We start from the raw sequence: 18,933 nt of genomic DNA on the forward strand, positions 1-18,933 counted from the left end.
AGGCCCGGCTTGGTCCGGCCTGGCCTCACGCAGCAGCAGCAGGGGTAGGGGAGGAGTGGGCCTGCTTCCTGCAACTCGGGCCCAGGACCACTCCTCCCCCACCACGTTGGCCCTGAGCCCGCTCCTTCCATTCCCCTGGCATCGTGCTTGCCACTCCCCACCTCCCGCCCTCTGCTGCGGCGAGCCGGCTTCTCTCTACCCTAGGACTGGATCCTTCCCTGCATCAGGCCTGGTCCTGTTCCTCCCCTCCCCCCGCCACTGCAGCAGGGAGGGGGAAAGCGGGCCCAGACCCCAAGTAGCAGGAGGGAAGGGGGGAGTGGGCCTGGATGGGGGGGGCACAGGGCTCCATCCCCACCTGCTCCCCCCCCCATCATTCTTGACGGGCAATTGGCTAGTATGTATTAATAATAACAGGCATATTCTGTCTGTCCAAACCACTCTGGGTTGTCTTGGCAGCCAATCACGTTGCTTACTGAAACAACCCATCAGAGTACTCTAGACAGACAGAATAAGCACCTGGGGGCGAGCTGCTGGCTCTCTCTGAGCTGTGGGGGCCTTAGTGCTTCCCTTCATGGCAGCTTCCCCTGGTACTGCCTGGATAGGATGCCAGCGTGTGGGTGCTGCCTGGGGTCACCCTTGCTGTGGAGGAAAGAACTGGTGTCCCCTGCAGCTTGGGGACTGTGCAACGTGTCAGCCACTCACTCCCCAGCTATAGGAGACACAGGCAGGCAGGCTCTGGGAGGAAAAAAAAGATCAAGCTCCTCACCAGTTCTTCTTTTTCCCCTCACTGGAGTCTGCACATGTGAGCTACCACTGAGTTGTGTAGCCCCTGAGCTGCAGGGGGGCCTGGTACTTCCCTTCATGGTGGCAATGTCCCCCTGGGACGCTCAGGCTGGGTGCTAGCTGCACAGGTGCAGCCCCAGCTTGCAGGCAGCACTTGCTGGGTCCAACGGTGCACTGGGTACTGGAAGTCCAGGTGTGCTCAGGGAAGCTCATGCTTTGTGGGCTTCCAGCACCCCGTACACCATCCCCTTGATTTTCCTGCTTCCTGGGGCTGCTTGGGAATCTGCTGGCTGCCCTGGGAAGGCGGTAGGAGGGTGGCTAGGTATGCTGGCAGCTGGAGAAGGTGGCGGGGATGGTGCATGGGACACTAGAAGCCCACCAAGCTTGAGCTTCTCCAAGCATGCTCGAGCTTCCAGTGCCCCTTGCACCGTCCCTGCCACCTTCGCCAAATAAGGCCTTTGTACACATGAGGAATATCACTGTAATTTGTTACACAGCAAACTATGTGGGATGTGTTTATTTGCTATGTAAGAAGTCATTTAAATTGAAATGTGCTCCTGAACATGCACACTGTTATGAAATTTAATCGTAACATGCCACCAAATGTGTATACTGTTACACAGTTAAATTGTTAAAAAGGGCAATTAAACCACTAAAAGGGGCTATTTCCTCTTCTGTATAAGGGCCCTTAGTCACGTGTATGAAGGCCCTTTTATTCTATGACTATAAACAAGTCACAAGGTCAGTTTTTTAACAAAATATGTATTTATATTCCTAAGCCTGTGTTTACACATGGACAGCTTTATGCAGCCTTTTTGAGGGTGAGAAGATTTGATTCTGTTTAAGTATTCAGTCAAAGGATAACTAAAAATCCTGTATTTAAAGAAATACCTTTGCAATAAAAATTTAATTGTAAATGTTTTGTGGATTTCAGCTAGTTTTCTTAAATAATATACTTTTCTTTAGTTGATGTTTATTAACTAAACTCTGAAAACAAGAAAACCTATCACAAACGTACAGAAGTTGTATTAGTAAAAATAGAAAGGCAAACACTATCACAGGAATGGGATGAAGTGTTGGGAAATGCAAGACCCCCTTTTTTAAAGTCAGAAATAGAGCTTAATAGAAAACATCACAGGGCTGAGCAAGACCAAAGTTATCACTCTTATAGCCATTCATTGTACAGACTTCACACAAAAATGGCAGAGGGAAGATAATTTAACAGACCAGAGCTAAGAAAACCTACAATGTAAAAAATAGCACCTAAAAAATACATGTTAGCGATCTAAATGGAGGAGAATTAAAAGTAGGTAGGGTAGTAAATGACTCAGAGGAGCAAATATAAGATTATGCAAATATAAATGTGTATAAGTGTACCTTCCAGATAGGTTATGGTAGAAATAGTGGTATTGTAGAATGGAGACATGGGCCTGATGTGTTATAAGTGTGTCCTGTACTTCTCTAAGGCTGAATTCCCCCATGTCTCAGTCCTGACACTTGTTTAATTGGGTCCAATTTAAATACCAATAAGGAGTTTGATAATTTACTATATATCCCAGTTCTTCACTAGGAAAACCACTTCTTGAAGACAACTGTACTGGCATGGATGGGAGTTACTGTGGCCCAGGATCTTCTGAACTGCTTGTGAGTGGAGAAGGTGTTGGAGAGCACATGCAAATTAACCCTCTTAGCACTGAATTGCTGTACAATATATTCCAGTTATGCATATTGAATAAATGCATAATTCACTTGGCTGTACAGTGCGATGTCATTCTTTATTTGTTACCTATTGATTACATTCTAACAAGTATGAGTTTCCTGTATATTGGTTAACGCAGGGTTTTTCAACCTTTTTAAATAAATGTACCCCTGATGGTCCCCATTTTAATAAGTGTACCTTGGGGGGGTGGTGAATGGCTAGATGTGGGGTGGGGGTTGGCGAGCAGCCAGATGCGGAGTGCGGGGGGTGGCGGCGAGTGGCTAAGCATAGGGGCGGGTGGCAGGGGAAGAGGCAGGGTGGTGAGTGGCCATACATGGGGGGGGGTGGCAAGTGGCTGGACATGGAGCGGGGGGGTGGCAAGTGGCGGTAGTGCAGCTTCCGTACCACCCTGTTCTCGCCCCAGCCCAGCCCTGCTTCTGTGAGGCAGTGGTGCTGAGTGGTGGTGCTCTGTCCCTGCCTGCACCTGCATACCCCATGGGACCTTCCAAAGGGGTATGCATACCCCTGGATTAACGGAATAAATTGTGTAATTCTAGTCCCGTTCTCTACTTCATAATATAATTGTACTCCAAGTGTGTAATCCATGAAACTGAATAGGAGCCATCAAGTCAAAGGCTTCTGGCTTGATTAGAACCTGTCAATTTCAAGGGTGCTATTCAAAGAGGTAGAATGCCCCCTGAGAAACCAGGTAACCAGGCTTGATGAAGGGCAACAAAAGTTACACCTACAGAGCTCTTGCAGGAAGTACAGAAAATCAAGAAAAGAGTCCTTAGGCAGTATTACGTGTAAAATTACTTGATTAGAATAAGATGGTTGAGCATTTCTGAAGAATCGTATCATCCTGAACCCCAGCTGCCATGAGGTCTTATGTATTCTTGGTTCAATGGCCTTAACTGAATCCCTGGAACTGGGATGGCTGAAAAGCTCTGTATCCACTAGGACAGTGGTTGTCGACCTTTGGTACCTTATGTACCACCTGCTGATCGACGCAGCAAAAGCAAAACCAAAAGTCCCACCATGCCAGTTCCAGTTTTGCTGCTGTGAGCCGAGTCCCACTTTTTCCTTGCGGACTATGGCCTGAGGCAAAGCAGCCTGCTCGGTGCCCTCCTCCCTGTCCCCTGGCACACCGACGCCAGGGAGTGAAAGCCCCAGCACACGGGATGCGGCAGGTGGGTTGGTGGCCAGAACTTCCAGCCTGAACAAGAAAAGATGCCTCCAACCCACCAGACAGGGGGGTGGGCCAAACGTGGCACCCGCGTACCCCCTGCCCTGCCTGTACCCCCCAGGGTACACGTATCATGGGTTGAGAAACACTGCACTAGGATACACTAGTGGGATCATTGTCTTATATTGGGGAGGCTGGGCTTTGTCTGCATTGTGGGGGTGAGGAGAAGTTTAGACACTCAGATACTTATGGTAGGCAAGGATATTGTAAAAAATTAAACAGGGAAAGGGCATCTAGCTCTACAGGAAATTGAATCAGTCAGGCCAGCCTGGGCTAATGGCCTAGGTGACCACATCTGCCTGTAGTTTTGACTCACAGTTCTAGCTAATTCTCTCGATGGCTTTCTGGTTGGCTGCTGAGAGTACAGCTATGCATCTAGTCCCACCTGTGACCCCGTTCTCTAGGTTAGGCAACAGTACTGACTCAGCTCTGCTTAGGTGAGCCTCCTGGTTCCTGTACTCTGATTTTTTGGTTCCTGACCATAGTTTGGCTCTGTCCCTGGACTCTGGCTTTGGATTTCCCCTTGAATCAGTTTCCTGGCTTCCAAACCCTGCTTGTTCAGTCCCAAAAACAGTCTGGGTCAGAGTTCAGTAGTTAGCAGAAGCAGGGGAGAAAACCACACACCAGACTCCCCTGAGGGGCACCTGCAGAGCCTTGTGCCCACATGTAGGACTGCAGGCATTTCCTTTAAAGTGCTGAGGGGGGTCTCCCCTTCAAGGCCCATCTAGAGCCCTGTGTTTGCAATCCGACTGGGGTTATGACTCAGGGTGTGGGTAGCCCCAGTGTCTCTGTGGGCAGAGCCCTACCACTGAACATCCCTTTCCTTGCCAACTAGTCTGACCTACTCCTTTCCAGGAATGGAGCCTCCAGCCCCCAACCTGCCAGCGCCTGATTCCAACCAGACTCACCTAACCTGCACTCATCAGGGGAGATCAACAGCAAATAAGTAGAGCCCTTTTCTCCCCAGCACCACCTGGGGTGATGAAGAACAATGGTAATAAGCTGATGGAGAATAGGTTTAGGTTAGAGATCAGAAGGCAATATTTTACAGGTAGGGTGGCCAATATCTGGAACCAACTTCCCAGGGAAGTGGTCCTCACCCCTACCTTGGGCAAATTCAAGAGGAGGTTGCATGATCACCTGTTTGGGGTCTTGTGAACCCAGCATTCATTCCTGCCTGTGGCAGGGGGTCAGGCTAGATGATCTGTTCAGGTCCCTCCTGACCCTAGCTACTATGAAACTATGCACTGGAACTAGGTTCACTGGCTGATACCAGAGGGGCTGGGATCCACTGCAGGCTGCCAAAGCAGAAACTGGCAACCTTTCCTACCTGAAAGTATAACAGCTGAGAGGGAGAGAAGTGGGTGTTGTGAAGAGGGAGGGACATGGTCCCAGAGGTGACTAGCTAGTCAGATCTGACCTGTGCCCTTGGCTGCTGTCAGCTGTCTCCAGATAGACTGGAAAGTCTGCAAAACATGCTGGGATGTATGCTCTGGTGTCCCTTGAGCATGCATCCAGTCTTCTGAATGCTTGTACAGTGTTCTACCAGTAAAGTTTCCAACTGCTTAAACTAAACTGCTAAACTTCCACTAGTTGATTTGAATGCTTGCATGCACCCTCTGTATACCATTTGGAACACATTTGTAAGATCATGGGAGTTTCACAAGTGTTATCAGAAATTAGAAAGCTTTCAGTAATGGTACTTTTACCAAATATAGGTATAGGCTAGGTGTCACCACACGTGAGGGTTTTTTTAATCTTTATTTGTTTTATATAGTTGGGTGTTACTGATTATTACTAATAATGATTATTAGTAGTGATAGTATATGCAAAAATGGTTAAAACATAGGGGTAATGGTTTAAGATGCTAGCTGTTTTTAAGATTGAAATAGTTCATTATGCTGAACTCATCAGAACTCCTTTACAAATCTAGAATGAACAGTTAATACCAGGATAGGGTATCTGTATGTAATGATGGTAACATCTTGGAGAAATGATTCAAGTTACCGGACTTTAATGAATTAGATTCTCTGCTGCTGTTCTGAGCTAATTTTAAATACATGTTTTTAGGTCTTTTTTAGTTACTGCCACTATATCAATGTCATTGATTTCTTGTAAGAATTATATTTGTTTAAAAAAATCGGTAGCCCTTATCTTAGAGTCTTTTATAGGTGATAAATGTAAAAATAATGGAATCATATAAAAATAAGGTGGATAGCCCCAGCACAATGTCAAGTCCAAACACCTACTCAAGGCAGGATCATTCTGCTCTAAACCATTCCAAACAAATGTTTGTCTAACCTTTTAAAAACTTCCAAGGATGGAGATTCTACAGCCTCTCTAGTTAGCTTGTTCCAATGCCTAACCACCCTCATTGTGTGAACGTTCTTCCCAATATCTAACCTAAATTTCCACTGTTGCAGTTCGTCCTGTTCCTTGCTGCTACAGGGAATAGCCTTTCTCTATCATTTTAACAACTGCTGTTCAGTTACTTGAAGATTATTATTAAATCCCCTCTCAATCTTCTCTTTTTTTCAGACTAGATAATGCTGGTTCTACCTACCTTCTTTTGTAAGTCATGTTTCTTAGGCCCCTAATCATGTTTGTTGCTGCTTAGTAGACTCCTTCTAATTTGCCTATATCTGAAATTGTGGTGCCCCAAAATTGGACATAGTACTCAAGGTGAAGCCCCACTGATATTGAGTAGAGTGAAAAAATCATTTCCCTTTACTTACAAGTAACACTCCTATGAATACAGCCCACTATGCTATTGGCTTTTTGCTTGTTTGTTTGTTTTGTTTTGCAACAAGAGTATGCTGTTGACTTATATTCAGCTTATGGTTGACTGTACCCCTTAGGTCCTTTTCTAAAGTACTGAAGCCCAGCCAGTTTTTCCCTTGTATTACATTTGTACATGTAATTGTTCTATCCTAAGCACAGGACTTTACACTTCTACTGATTTAATTGCATTTGATTCATTTCTGATCACTTTTCCTGCTTATCACAATCATTTTGAATCCTACTTCTACCCTCCAAAATGTCTGTAACGCCACCTAGCTTGGTTTTATTTGGAAATTTGCTAACTGTGTACTCTGTCCCATCCTCCAAAATCATTAATAAAGATATTAAATAGTACCAGCACAGGACAAACCCCTGGAGAACATCAAGCTACTATTGAAGAGATGCTCAATATTACTATCACAATTTTTCAGTATTATTATGCATTATTGCTGGTTATCAATTCTGAATAACTTCAATTGTCCTGTTTATTTAAATAAATTATGAGGGTAAGCCTGCCTTCGAAATACCATTGTGACACCAAAAGTGGAAAAGAGTATTTGAGAAGTTCTCTTTTTCTTGATGAAATAATTGAATATTTGTAATATACTTTGTTTCCTGATACAGGCAAACAACACATACCAGCAAACCTGTGGTGTACGTTGGAAGTATTATTTGTAATAATAATATGTAATTGTCCAGAAGACAATATTCTCTGAAATTAATTCGGTCTTATTTTAAATCTTGAAACAGAGCAGAATCGATATCTGTTAACAGATTCAATATCTATTAGCCCTTCCATTCAAAGAAGCCTTTAGCCTGTCCCTATCATTTGTGTTAATTATACAGTTGATACTGCTTTAAAGAAAGCCAGATATGCTAACTTTCTTTTTTTATATTGGCTGTGTGTTTTTTTTAAATATATTCTTGATCTTTGATTTTTGTTCATGTGTAGACACCAAGTAATATCATTCCTGGTGTAATTCCAATGGAGTCATTCATTTGAGTACAGTAATATTGATGACAATATATCAGGAACATGTGACCCATAGTATTTGTTAAAGTTTTAATCTTCTTTAGATCAAGTGAAAACATCAAGAAAGTTTACAAGAAGAAAGAAATGAGTATTGGTTGCTCTGCTTGAAATGCTTTTAAACTGGAAATTTTGAGACAGTAACCCCAAGTGTGAAAAAACAGTGGGTGCATCTACATGTTCATTAATGCATAGTAATTACTGCGCATTTAGTTCAGTACTTGCTTAATGAAGTACTAACTAAATGTGCAGTAACTACAGGTACCGTGCAGTAATGCTGGCGCATGGTTTTCTTGTCATACTTACTGCCTAGTGACACTGTGCCATGTGTATATACTGTAACATATTAGCATGGTTTTTGACCAGCATGCTACTGCGCAGTGTTATTAGGCAACTGCACAGTAAGTGTCTCATGTAGATGTGCCTACTATTAATCTAATTTTAAAGGCAGTATTTTTAAATCAGTTGCCATATGCCGTGTTTCCTGATTCATTTCAATCATTTACTGTAAAGATACTTTTTGATGTAGAAAAAAAAATTACTTCTCTTTTTTTTCCCCCCAGATCTTTGATTTGGAAGAATCATCAATTTTTGCTTTGTGGAAGAATGCAGTGAATCCATTTGCCAACATTATTAGCTGGTATTTTAGATTCAGTATCCAATCTTAGCATTACTAATTTCTTATTAAATAATACCTCAAAGTAGAAGAAAAATGTATGGAAGTGCAAGAACAATCAGTAACTTGGAAGGCAGTCCCTCCAGGTCTCCTCGTCTGCCAAGATCTCCTCGTTTGGGCCATAGACGGACAAACAGTGGGGGAGGAGGAGGAACAGGTAAGACACTGTCGATGGAGAACATCCAGTCCCTTAATGCAGCCTATGCAACATCTGGACCGATGTATCTGAGTGATCATGAAGGTGTAGCTTCTACTACTTTCCCAAAGGGCACAATGACTCTTGGAAGGGCTACCAATCGAGCTATGTATGGTGGTCGTGTCACAGCTATGGGGAGCAGTCCTAATATTGCTTCAGCTGGTCTTTCCCATACAGATGTACTTTCTTATACTGATCAGCATGGAGGTCTGACTACATCTTCACATCATCATCATCATCAGGTTCCTTCTATGCTGAGACAGGTTAGGGACAGTACAATGCTAGATCTACAGGCTCAACTTAAGGAACTACAAAGGGAGAATGATCTTCTCAGAAAAGAACTGGACATCAAGGATAGCAAGCTGGGATCTTCCATGAACAGCATCAAAACTTTCTGGAGTCCTGAGCTAAAAAAGGAAAGAGTTTTGAGGAAAGAAGAAGCAGCGAGAATGTCAGTTCTTAAAGAGCAGATGAGGGTTTCCCATGAAGAAAATCAGGTAAGCAATGCTGAATGTTTCTTTTTATTGATTTACAACTCTAAGCATTTGGTATTTTCCTTGTGATTCTGTGACTGGTACTGGGCAAGTTTGGCATCATCAACAAGAATTGCATGTCTTGGTATATCTGCCTCTGGCTACTAAGCAGTAGGATAGCACTCTAATAAGCTGGGTGTAATTTGTAATTTCCTTGATGCAGCATTCCTTCATGTTAGTGCTGAGCCGAATGATTGTTTGTCACTACCTGTTTTTGTATTTGTGAGCCTTTTTGTAGTTCTTTGTGCAGCAGTGGTAAATGAACCACAACAATGCAAGTATAAGCAAACATATAGGGGCACATTTTGTATGACCCCTGTAGGGAGTGAGCTGCCCAATTTCTATTAAAGCTAAAGCAAGACATGCTATTAAGTTCCTATAGCTAAAATTTATAATTTTGCAGGCATGGTACAGAATGAATTAAGTTGGACTCTTGCCTTCTCAGCTATTTTTCTTAACGAGACCTGTTGTAAGGAAATGAACGATCTGAAAATTGTAATTATATCTGAAGTGTAATTACTAATGTTTTATTTCATTTGTATAAAATGATGAAAGATGCAGTTCTTCCTGATTCAGATTATTTATGCTTAAAGATGCAATCCATCACCTGCAATGCAAGGCTTTGAGGTATTTGAGGCAGTTTCCATAAGGCATTATAACATGGGTGACTTGTGCCTCCTGAGTTGGGGGCGGGGGGACTTGTTCCCCCAGTGGACAGTCAGCGATCGGGGGGGAGGGTCCCCTCACAGCTGATCCCGCCGACGCACAAGTAGCAGCGGCATGCCGCTGGCATGTCCAGGAGAGCACGATCGGCCGCGGGGGGACCACTTCTTCGGGCACCCCCTGGCCGGTGCTTTTAGGGGGGGCCACCAGTGCTCTTACCTGCCTCCCCTGCCCAGGAACACTGACTGTCAGGGGGTGGACCAGCGCTCTCAGGGTGCATGTGCACCCCTACACGTTGCCACTGCTTTATAAAGATCAATGGCAAGGACTAAATTGCAAAATTCTCTTTTTGCACACGTTTCCCACATACCTAGTCTTGAATATTTAAAGCTTCTCCTTTTTATACCATCTGTTAATTCTTATGTGACAAAAGCATAATCCTATCTCCTTGCTCTTAGAGAACTTAAATCTAATTTCTTCCATTTACAGGCAAACAGCAACGATTGGGATTTTTAACACCTCCTTTTTTCCCCAGTGTCTTATTCCAAGGCTTTATTTACCATGCAGGTGGTATTCATGTCTGAACTTCCCAGTGAATGTAGATGTTTCAGCATATATTACTTCATAGAGGCCTTAATGTGCTGTGTGTGCTCAGTGTTTGCAGGTGCCAGGCATTTCAATGCAGGACTTGCTGCTCTGAGAACAGGACCACTCTATTTCCTGTTTACTTGGTTGAGGAAACTTTGCATTATATCAGGATGCTCCAAATGTTGATAAAATAAAACCTTCAACATGAGGTAAATTTCTTGTATCTATTGCCATCTTTCTCTCAAAGATCGTAGAATGCTATATCCTGAGTGGAGTCTACATTAGTCAACAGAGAACTTGTTCCTTCCAGTTCAGAGCAATGCTTTGGATAAAATAGTTTAATCTGCTTTGGATAAAATAGCTAATGGATGCCTTTAAAAACTCTTAAATGATTACTTCTTGAATATCCCCATGAGCACACATGCAAGGCTTAACTAGAATGGCAGGCTGAATTATTTTGATTAATTTATCTAGCTCTTGAAAGTGGTAGGTGCCTACAAGCTTGGTTTTATGATAAGCTTGAGCCTCTGTCAGCTTTGTGAACGTCATCTTTCAAGATACAGCTCAAGAATTTTTTCAGCTAATAGTGTGTAGGAGAACTTCTCACAAACAACTATTTGACACAGGATGTATATTTAATTTTTTTGATGAATTCTTTGAGAGGTCTTTGAAGCATGTTCCATGGATTTTGCAGAATCATTATTTTAAAACCTCCCATATTAGGAAATAAATCATATTAAATTCACAAAAGAATTAATGAGTCTGGAATTAGAACTGTATGACATTTAAAAAATGTTAAAATCAATGTTTGCTTGTGCCAAATTTGGGCAAAATGTTGAAATGTGAAATTTTGTCATGGAACATAAATCCCTCCAAAATGTTGATTTGAAAATGCTAAAATATTGTATTTTGAGAGATTTTTAATCACCGTGCATTCCGGCATTCTCAGCATCAAAATGTTTCATTATGTTTTTTATTAAATGATACAAATGCTTCATCTTAAACCTTTTTAACAAGAAACTGCTCTTTTTTACTACTTTATCTTATGGAAGCCATTCTTCTGTGAGCCAGATTGCCTTTCCTGTTATGCACTCTGCCATCATAATTTCATTATCTACCTAGCAGAGCTTGGGTAGAGAGGAATTGGCATTGCACTTTGGGAGACAGAGACCTTCCAGAAGGTCAGTGTATAGAGAGAGTAGGGTCCACAAGACAAATCCCAGGTGGCAATGCATTAATAAGGAAAGCCAGGTTAGTGTTTTATTGAATTGAATTGGACTAAAATGTGTTTGATCACTTCAGCAAAATATAATACTTAAGACTGAATTGATGGAAAATTGAAAATTTTCAGTAAAACTGGGCACATCTATGTGTGCACTTTAATGCACAGTAGACCATTTTACTGTGCACTGTGTCATTTAAAAAACTGTGACATTATGATAATGCTCAGTAAAATAGTGTACTGTGCATTAAGCAATCCCAAAAAAGTTTGCAAATGCACTACTGTGCATTAGCTGAAGCTGAAGCTAATGCACATTAATTTAGTACCTCGCATTGGAGGTACTAAATTTAATGCATATTAGAAAAGGCACATTAGTGCATGTGTAGATGCACCCTCTGAGAATTTTTGCAGTGGAAAATGTCAATTTTGCAGAAACTGTGTTCTTCTGACCAACTTGCAGGCCTTCTGTACTTGAGTTCTATACAGATGTTTCACATTCTGCAGAGTTTAGTTAAAAAATCCTTTTAATCGTCTTGACTGTTTAAATAATCTTATGGAATTATTCCAAACATATTTGGGAAAGGATCCAAAAAAATCTTATCAACTATCTAGAAATTCCTTACTCTTAGCAACGCCACATCCAAAGGACCTTTATCTGTATGCTTACATATATACTAATTGTATATATGTAAGCATACAGATATATCGATGCAATTCTGTGGGTAAGATTCATTGTCAGGTTGTTGCTGCCATGTGTTTTGTAAGGAGGACCCTGATGGTCAAGAACTGCAAAGAATTTTAATTTGCTTCCTTGATATTAAAGATGTCAGTGACAAGTGAATTAAGCAATTCAATTTTACATTGGAAGGGAAATGTGTTCTTCTGGGGTTCGGGTATTGGACTGTCAGCTGTGGAGCCTAAGGTCCTCTATCTTAATTAGGTACACCTAATTTAATTCTGTTCCCTGCTATATTCCATATATTTTAACTAGTAACATCTCTAGAGCTAAAATGTGCCCAGTGTTTCTGTACTACAATTTTACAGAGATCCCTCTGTCTTGACCTAACATGAAAGGGTGGATTGATTAATTTATAGTTGTATAAAATTTGCTGATATAAAATGTATACATACTGAGCATCATCATCATCTCTTCAGTCTCCACACTGCATTGGTTCAGTCCTTGGCCTATTTTAAGATGAGTTACTACTAATCTGATCTGAATTTAGACCAGCATCTTTCTCCCATTACCAGTCCACAGAGCCAATCTGCTCCAGGTAACAAATGTAATGGAGGTTCTACTTTACCAAAGAACAGATTGATGAATCCTAACCATGGATGTCAGTCTCTGTCTCATGAAATGGAAGCCCATCTGGAGTCTCAGGACTCAAGGAAATTGGATGTGATCCAACTCTACACACATCAGATTAATAAACCTTAGTTCTTCCCGATGTTAAAAATAGCTGTCTATATATCCTAGGCTGTATGGCCCCTTCCCCTCACCAGCAGCTATCTTTGCTGCCCTACTGTGGGAGGTGACTCCTGGTGTACCACTTCAGAATGGATGCACATGGGACCCTGGATTCTTCCTAGCCCTCTGGCCATGGACTCTCTCAGCCCCACAGTAACCCTGGCCTCAGGGGTAGGGACAGGTAGTGGAAGCTGGAGGAAGGCGAGGAATCCTGTGGACCCTGGCAGCACCAGCAAAAAACAGTTTAAGTCCTCAGGAGCAGCATGTGGCCTGTGGGCTACCAGCTGGAGACCCCTGGCTTAGACCGTTCAGCATTCTAATCCAAAAATGGAGTTGTCTGACCATGAACTGCTCAAGACTCCGGGACAAAGTCTGTCAGCTGAGAGCAGATGCCCATCTTTATGTTTGCATGCCAAAATACTTCTTTCTTTTTTTACATGGAGATTATTTAGGGGAAATAGCCAATGTGAAAAAATTAGAGAAACTGGGACTATCCATTAGTGTTGGTTATTCTTTGCAATATAAAGAGGTATTCTGTACTATTTATAACCTTCTCCCTTTGGTGTTACAGAACAATTTTTAGAACCTTTTATTCAGGGTCTCCATTCTCCATGAAGTTCAGATTCAATGCTGCGAGCTGCTGGAAATATCAAACTTTATTATTATATTAGGGTGTTTGAAAGAAGCTATTTCATCAACCAGGAGGGAAAATGAAATATTAACTTTGTCTTCCATTTTTTTGTATATATTCATTTTGTAAGGAGAAAAGCTTTTCTTTCCTTTCCTTTCTCTGTCTTTATCAGATCTTTTTCATCTTTTGTCTGGACCATTCTTGCAGGAAGGGACATTACAGGTACTGCTTAGGTAATAAAAGTAGGACCTTGACATTTCAATTGTAACAGTCAATGAACTTTAATTGTTTTAGACATAGTTAATATTGTTATTTTTTAACTTGATGCATAGCTTCTAGTATGTCCAAAGTTTACAAAGATGAAATAATTCCCCCTTCTTTATACAGTAGGTCCTTCTTGTTTTGAGAGAGGGAAAGAACCCTCTGCAGGGGAGGTCTGTAAGAACGGCAACCTGGTCATTCTTGTATTCATTTAAAGGTACTTTTGTTACTGCAGCTGTGTCCTTTGTGCCTCTGTTGTTTGCATTTCCTATCCTCAGGCAGATGTTTTTTCTTCTATGTCTTTGTTTTGTTCCACGTGCTAGTTTCTAATTGGTGGGCAAGGGATTGCTTTGACTGTGGATTGGTGATCTACCAATGGGCAAAAAGTAGTCTAGAATTTTTAAACCTGTAAATGGTATTTTTGTATATCGGTTACTAATCTGTAATATCCCAAACAGAGATTTGGTGCATATTTTTTCCAAGTTGATTTCTATTTTTACTAATTTTAGTTCGAGTTTATTATTCATAAGAGATATTATATAATCTTTGTCTCTTGATCAGAAGGCTGGGAGCAGGAAAGCAGGAAGAAAACCAAAAATCTTTGAGGTCTATTGATTCCCAGGACTGCTGTTCGTCAAAAAGGAGAGAAAACTAGTATATCCACTTGGATTAATTGTTCCAAGACGGAGTACCCACATTTATCAATGAAAATAATACTTCAGTGTTTGACTATGTCCTTAATTATAATACCACAGGTTGAAAAAGAAAACCAACTTCATGTAAAGGTCATAAGTGAATAGTTCATTATCAATACAAGTATTAAGTACTGCAGATATAAGACATGATGGGCCAGATCTATTTCTAGTGTAATTGTATTGACATCTCTGGAGTTACACCAATGGTGAATATAGTCCAAAGATTTTTCTTAAAGTAGTTCTAACAATTTTTATTTGCTTAATAAGCTGTAGAAAATGCAACTTTGATATGATCTGATTTTTCATTTTGAATTTTCTCTTCTGTTCTGATACTAAATGAGTTTAGTTCTGATTTAATGAGAAAAGGATAGAAAGATCATAGCAAATCATCTGAAAGGTTGATAGTTCTGAATGTAAAAGTGTTTCTTCAAATAGATTGTGCACATCTACAGAAATATGAATAAATTATGGATATGGCAATTACCTGGATAGCATTGATGAAGTATGATAATTTAGCTAAACAAATCAGTGTATCCAAATCAATAAAATAACTTGATTTGCTAATGGCTCCTTTAATGTTAACCCTCATACCCTTTTTTTGCAGCTACACTTTGATTTCAAGACAAAGGTTTAAGTAAACAGTAAAGAAAAATCTATTAAAGAGAGCTGAGGATTTTTATGTAATTACTTAAATGCATTTCTAGTAAAGTCTTGTGTGACCATGCCAATACAAAATTACTGACAAAGTTTTGAAGTTCTGGTGACATTACATATTAGCCAAGTTACACTTCTATGTTGACCAGTTTCTGGTTACACAGAAAGAAAGAGAGGATGAAAAGATGCAGCTTAATTTAGGCCATGACTTCATTAGCTTATTTGGGAATCCTCTGCCAGAAATCATCCAGTGCAGGTCGTCTTTCCATTTAGAGTTGTTGTTTTTCCCATTTATTCGAGCACTACCATCAGCTATTCTCCTCTCTTAACCTTTTATCTGGTTTACATAATTATGTATGGTGGCTGCTCCCTGGCTGCCGAAGAGTCTGAGTGGTATTTCTGATCTGGGGTGAAACAGCCTCTGTCTGGAGGAAAAGGAATGCATAATTTCCTTTAATAGGTTACAAGGGGATGGTGATTTACCTGACTGCTCTCAGCCTGCCTGTTGTCTCCTTCCTTCTGCTCAAACCCCAGCCAGAGGAGACCTTAAAGGGACACCATCCTTTTGGTTTTGATCCTAAATAAAGTAACTCTGCCTTCACAGTTACGCTGGGCACACTTACATGAGATGTTTTACTGTGTAGTAGACATCAATGTCTACACGTGCGGACAGTTACTGCATAGTAATTGACTCTAATCACAAGTAAATTTACTACCTGCAAATGCAAGTCGTAAATTTACTAGAGATTACTTACCGTGCAGTAGTTCATGTGTAGATGCCTGACTGGGAGCAAAAATGTTGGCAGCAGGGGTGGGAGATCCTTATCTCCCAGCCCAGGAGTTGGTTGTGGGATCTGGGCTGGGAGAGCCTTATATCCCAGCACCCGCTCTTTAGTTGCAGAGCATGGGCAGCTGTCTGCCCAGCACAGGCATGGGCAGACAGCCTCAGTACAGTGTAGCTGTATAGGCCCAGATAGATCGTGATCAGATACTCTGTTGCTGTGTTGCACTGGGGTTGCCTGTGTGTGCCTCTGCTGGGGTAGGGGCACTGGGGGCTGGGCCATGGGTGTACATTCTGCCTTGCTCACAGGTTGGGCTGGTCATGATCTTTCATGTGGGGAGCAGATTATGGCTCTGCCTTAGGCCCTGGCCCCATGTTGTCACTGCCCTGTGATTCCTATCCTGGGCCTAGTCCTGTCCCCGGCCCCAGCCCTGCCTGCTTGTCCTGATTCTGGATGTCACTCCCTGCACACCTTTGGGTCCCATCCCATCTGCCTAGCCAAGTATGCCCCGGCCACAGGGGTCACGAGCTGGTCTTCTTGGAGACCATGCCCTTCTCCTCCATCCAGTACCCCTGGTGGTTGGTGAAGGGCGAATGGGCTGGGATGCCTGGGCAGTGGTACTAGCAGCTGGAAGGAGCTGGAAGGAGCTACCACCAGGGCTGCCAGGAAGTGGAGTCTGGCTGCTGTGCTACCCCAGTCCCATTGCCTACCTGGGGGTGGCAGGACCAGGTGCACATGCTATGGCTCAGGCTCCCCTCTATACCTGGGCTGAACGGGGTTGAAGGACCCACTGTGGGCTGGGTAAAAACCCTTGACTGGCCAAATGCATCTTGCAGGCTGTATTTTGCCCACCCCTGATCTAGGTGGTATGTTTATTCATAGTTGCTGGATGCATTTAGAGATAACACATCCATGCAAAGGAGTGCAGGCAGGAGGAAGAGTAGTGGACAGCTGCTTGTTTTCAATGACAAAATATTGGATCAAAATTGAAAAAATGAGTTTGTGGGCACATTTACGTGTCTCCCTACGGTGATGTAGCAACACGCTACATCGCCATACACCACACTACAGAAATGTAGTGATCACATGTGTCTACATGTCACCATAGCAGCACACCCTGGGTACAGCACATCTCTACGGCAACTTAGCAGGAAAATCTACCCTTGTGCCACATGCATGTCGCAGTAACCACCCATGCTGTGCTGGGCTTTAGTACTTCCTTTTGAAGTCCTAAAGGAAGTACTAAAGCATGGTGCTGTAGTAACGTCACTGTACCAGTGACATGTAGATGCGCCCTGTGAGTAGTTCTTCTGAGATCAATGGAACTACTTGCAAATGTCAAGTTACAGACATGTTAAGCTCTCTATTAGATTAGGGTCTTTGACAATAACTAGCTTTCCCATCTCTCTGCATTCCTGAAGTGCAATTCATGTCTCTCCACTTTTTTTTCACTTTTGACATGGCATTCCTTGAAGCCTCTACTGTTCTGCAAATAGCAGATACCAGATTTCTGGGTGGATGTCATCCTCAGTTGCCCTTTATCAACTGCCAAAAGCTGTAGCTCTTACTATGCATCTCCTAGAACGACATTTATTTGTTGCCAGCATAAAATTCTGTGGCGAGCTGAAAATGTATTGCCTGTATCATATTTAGAAGTAAAATGACACTAAAATTCGTGTTGATAAAAATACAAGAAATATGATATTGTTTGTTTTCACATACATTTAAAAAAGTGGTTGTGGATACTTTAGAAATAGTAATATTACTCAGAGATATTAATTGTAATTGTAATAGTAATTTTGTATTAATAGTATACAATTGTATAATAGTATTAACAAGAAAATCTTTTATCTTGGACAATATTTGAACTTGAATCTTATGTAGTTTCAGTAGTTTTCTTGAGTTCTGTCCTTATATTATATTTCACACTTGTCAGCCTTGCCTTGTCTATATTAATTCCTTGCCTGTAATAGGATATGTCATATTTTATTGTTGTACGTCTTAATATCCAGATGGACACTATAGATTATATTTAGTTATCTGTACCTCATGGCATGTAGTATTACAACACAGTGTTCTTAATACAGAATCATGTAATACAGAATTTTATCATTGTACTTCTCTCACTTTTTAATGCTTGAATGTACCTGAGCTCCACCATCTGTCTTGAAAGTAGTCACTAATATTGTCTTAACAAATTCTTGAAAAGTTGGGCCATTTTGTGTTTCTTGTTAGTACTTGTCAACTTCTTAAAGAAATATAAGTTAACTTTACCACGATTGGGTCATCTGACATATTTTCAAAGACTCTTTTACAATGATTTGCTTGAGATTGATCATTTTTTCTTACCCTCATGCAGAACATTTGATTCTTTTTACGTCTAAGTTCAATAGATTATGTAATAAATATTATTCTCTTGGCTTTGAAGGCTTCTTTGCTCCTTAAGAGTCTCTAAAATTAAGTAATCATCTGTTTTCAATAAAGGAAAGTCTGAACAGATGAGAATTTTTTTTTTTTACTGCGCAGAAACAAACAGCTTCTCTTTGCAACAAAAGATCAAGTTAATAAGTTATGAAGTTTAAATCCTCCTCTTATTTATTGCTTGATTCATTTTTACTAGATGGTAGAGTATTCTGGAGAGTGGTTGATGAGGTTTGTTTTTTCTGCTCAGCTAGCACAACACCATCAGGAATATTTTATATAAAGGAGAAGAGTTACTCGCACCATACAAACTTACTCCTCGTTTTTGCTTTTCAATCAATTTTTCATTTATATGTTCATTCTTGTCCTGTTTTCCCTTGATTTAATTTTTGTGTTTTCAATACTGTGTACATTTAAAATAGTAACATTTTAAAAATTTAAAAGATCTTGAAGATCTCCAGTATGTTTCTTTCTTTTGTTTGTTTCATTGCAAGGGTTGCAGTATTTTGAGCACGTAGAGTGAGGGAAATATCCAATACAATGTTAAATAGTTTCATAGTTTCTAGGGTCGGAATGGACCTGAGCAGATCATCTAGTCTGACCC

At 41.4% G+C, this 18,933-nt stretch overlaps 1 protein-coding gene across 1 annotated transcript in view; it reads left to right on the top strand.

The window, feature by feature from the left end:
* The window catches only part of ERC2 (ELKS/RAB6-interacting/CAST family member 2), a 1,129,221-nt gene that overhangs the window by 29,354 nt on the left and 1,080,934 nt on the right, over nucleotides 1–18,933 (top strand). Inside the window, exon 2 of the mRNA XM_019505002.1 lies at nucleotides 8,103–8,908. Coding sequence (XP_019360547.1) covers nucleotides 8,252–8,908 — 657 coding nt within the window. The 5' untranslated portion in view covers nucleotides 8,103–8,251. The remainder of the gene's footprint in view (nucleotides 1–8,102; nucleotides 8,909–18,933) is intronic.

Source organism: Gavialis gangeticus, unplaced genomic scaffold (genome assembly GCF_001723915.1).
Source record: "Gavialis gangeticus isolate Ggan-Ray unplaced genomic scaffold, GavGan_comp1, whole genome shotgun sequence".
NCBI lineage: Eukaryota > Metazoa > Chordata > Crocodylia > Gavialidae > Gavialis > Gavialis gangeticus.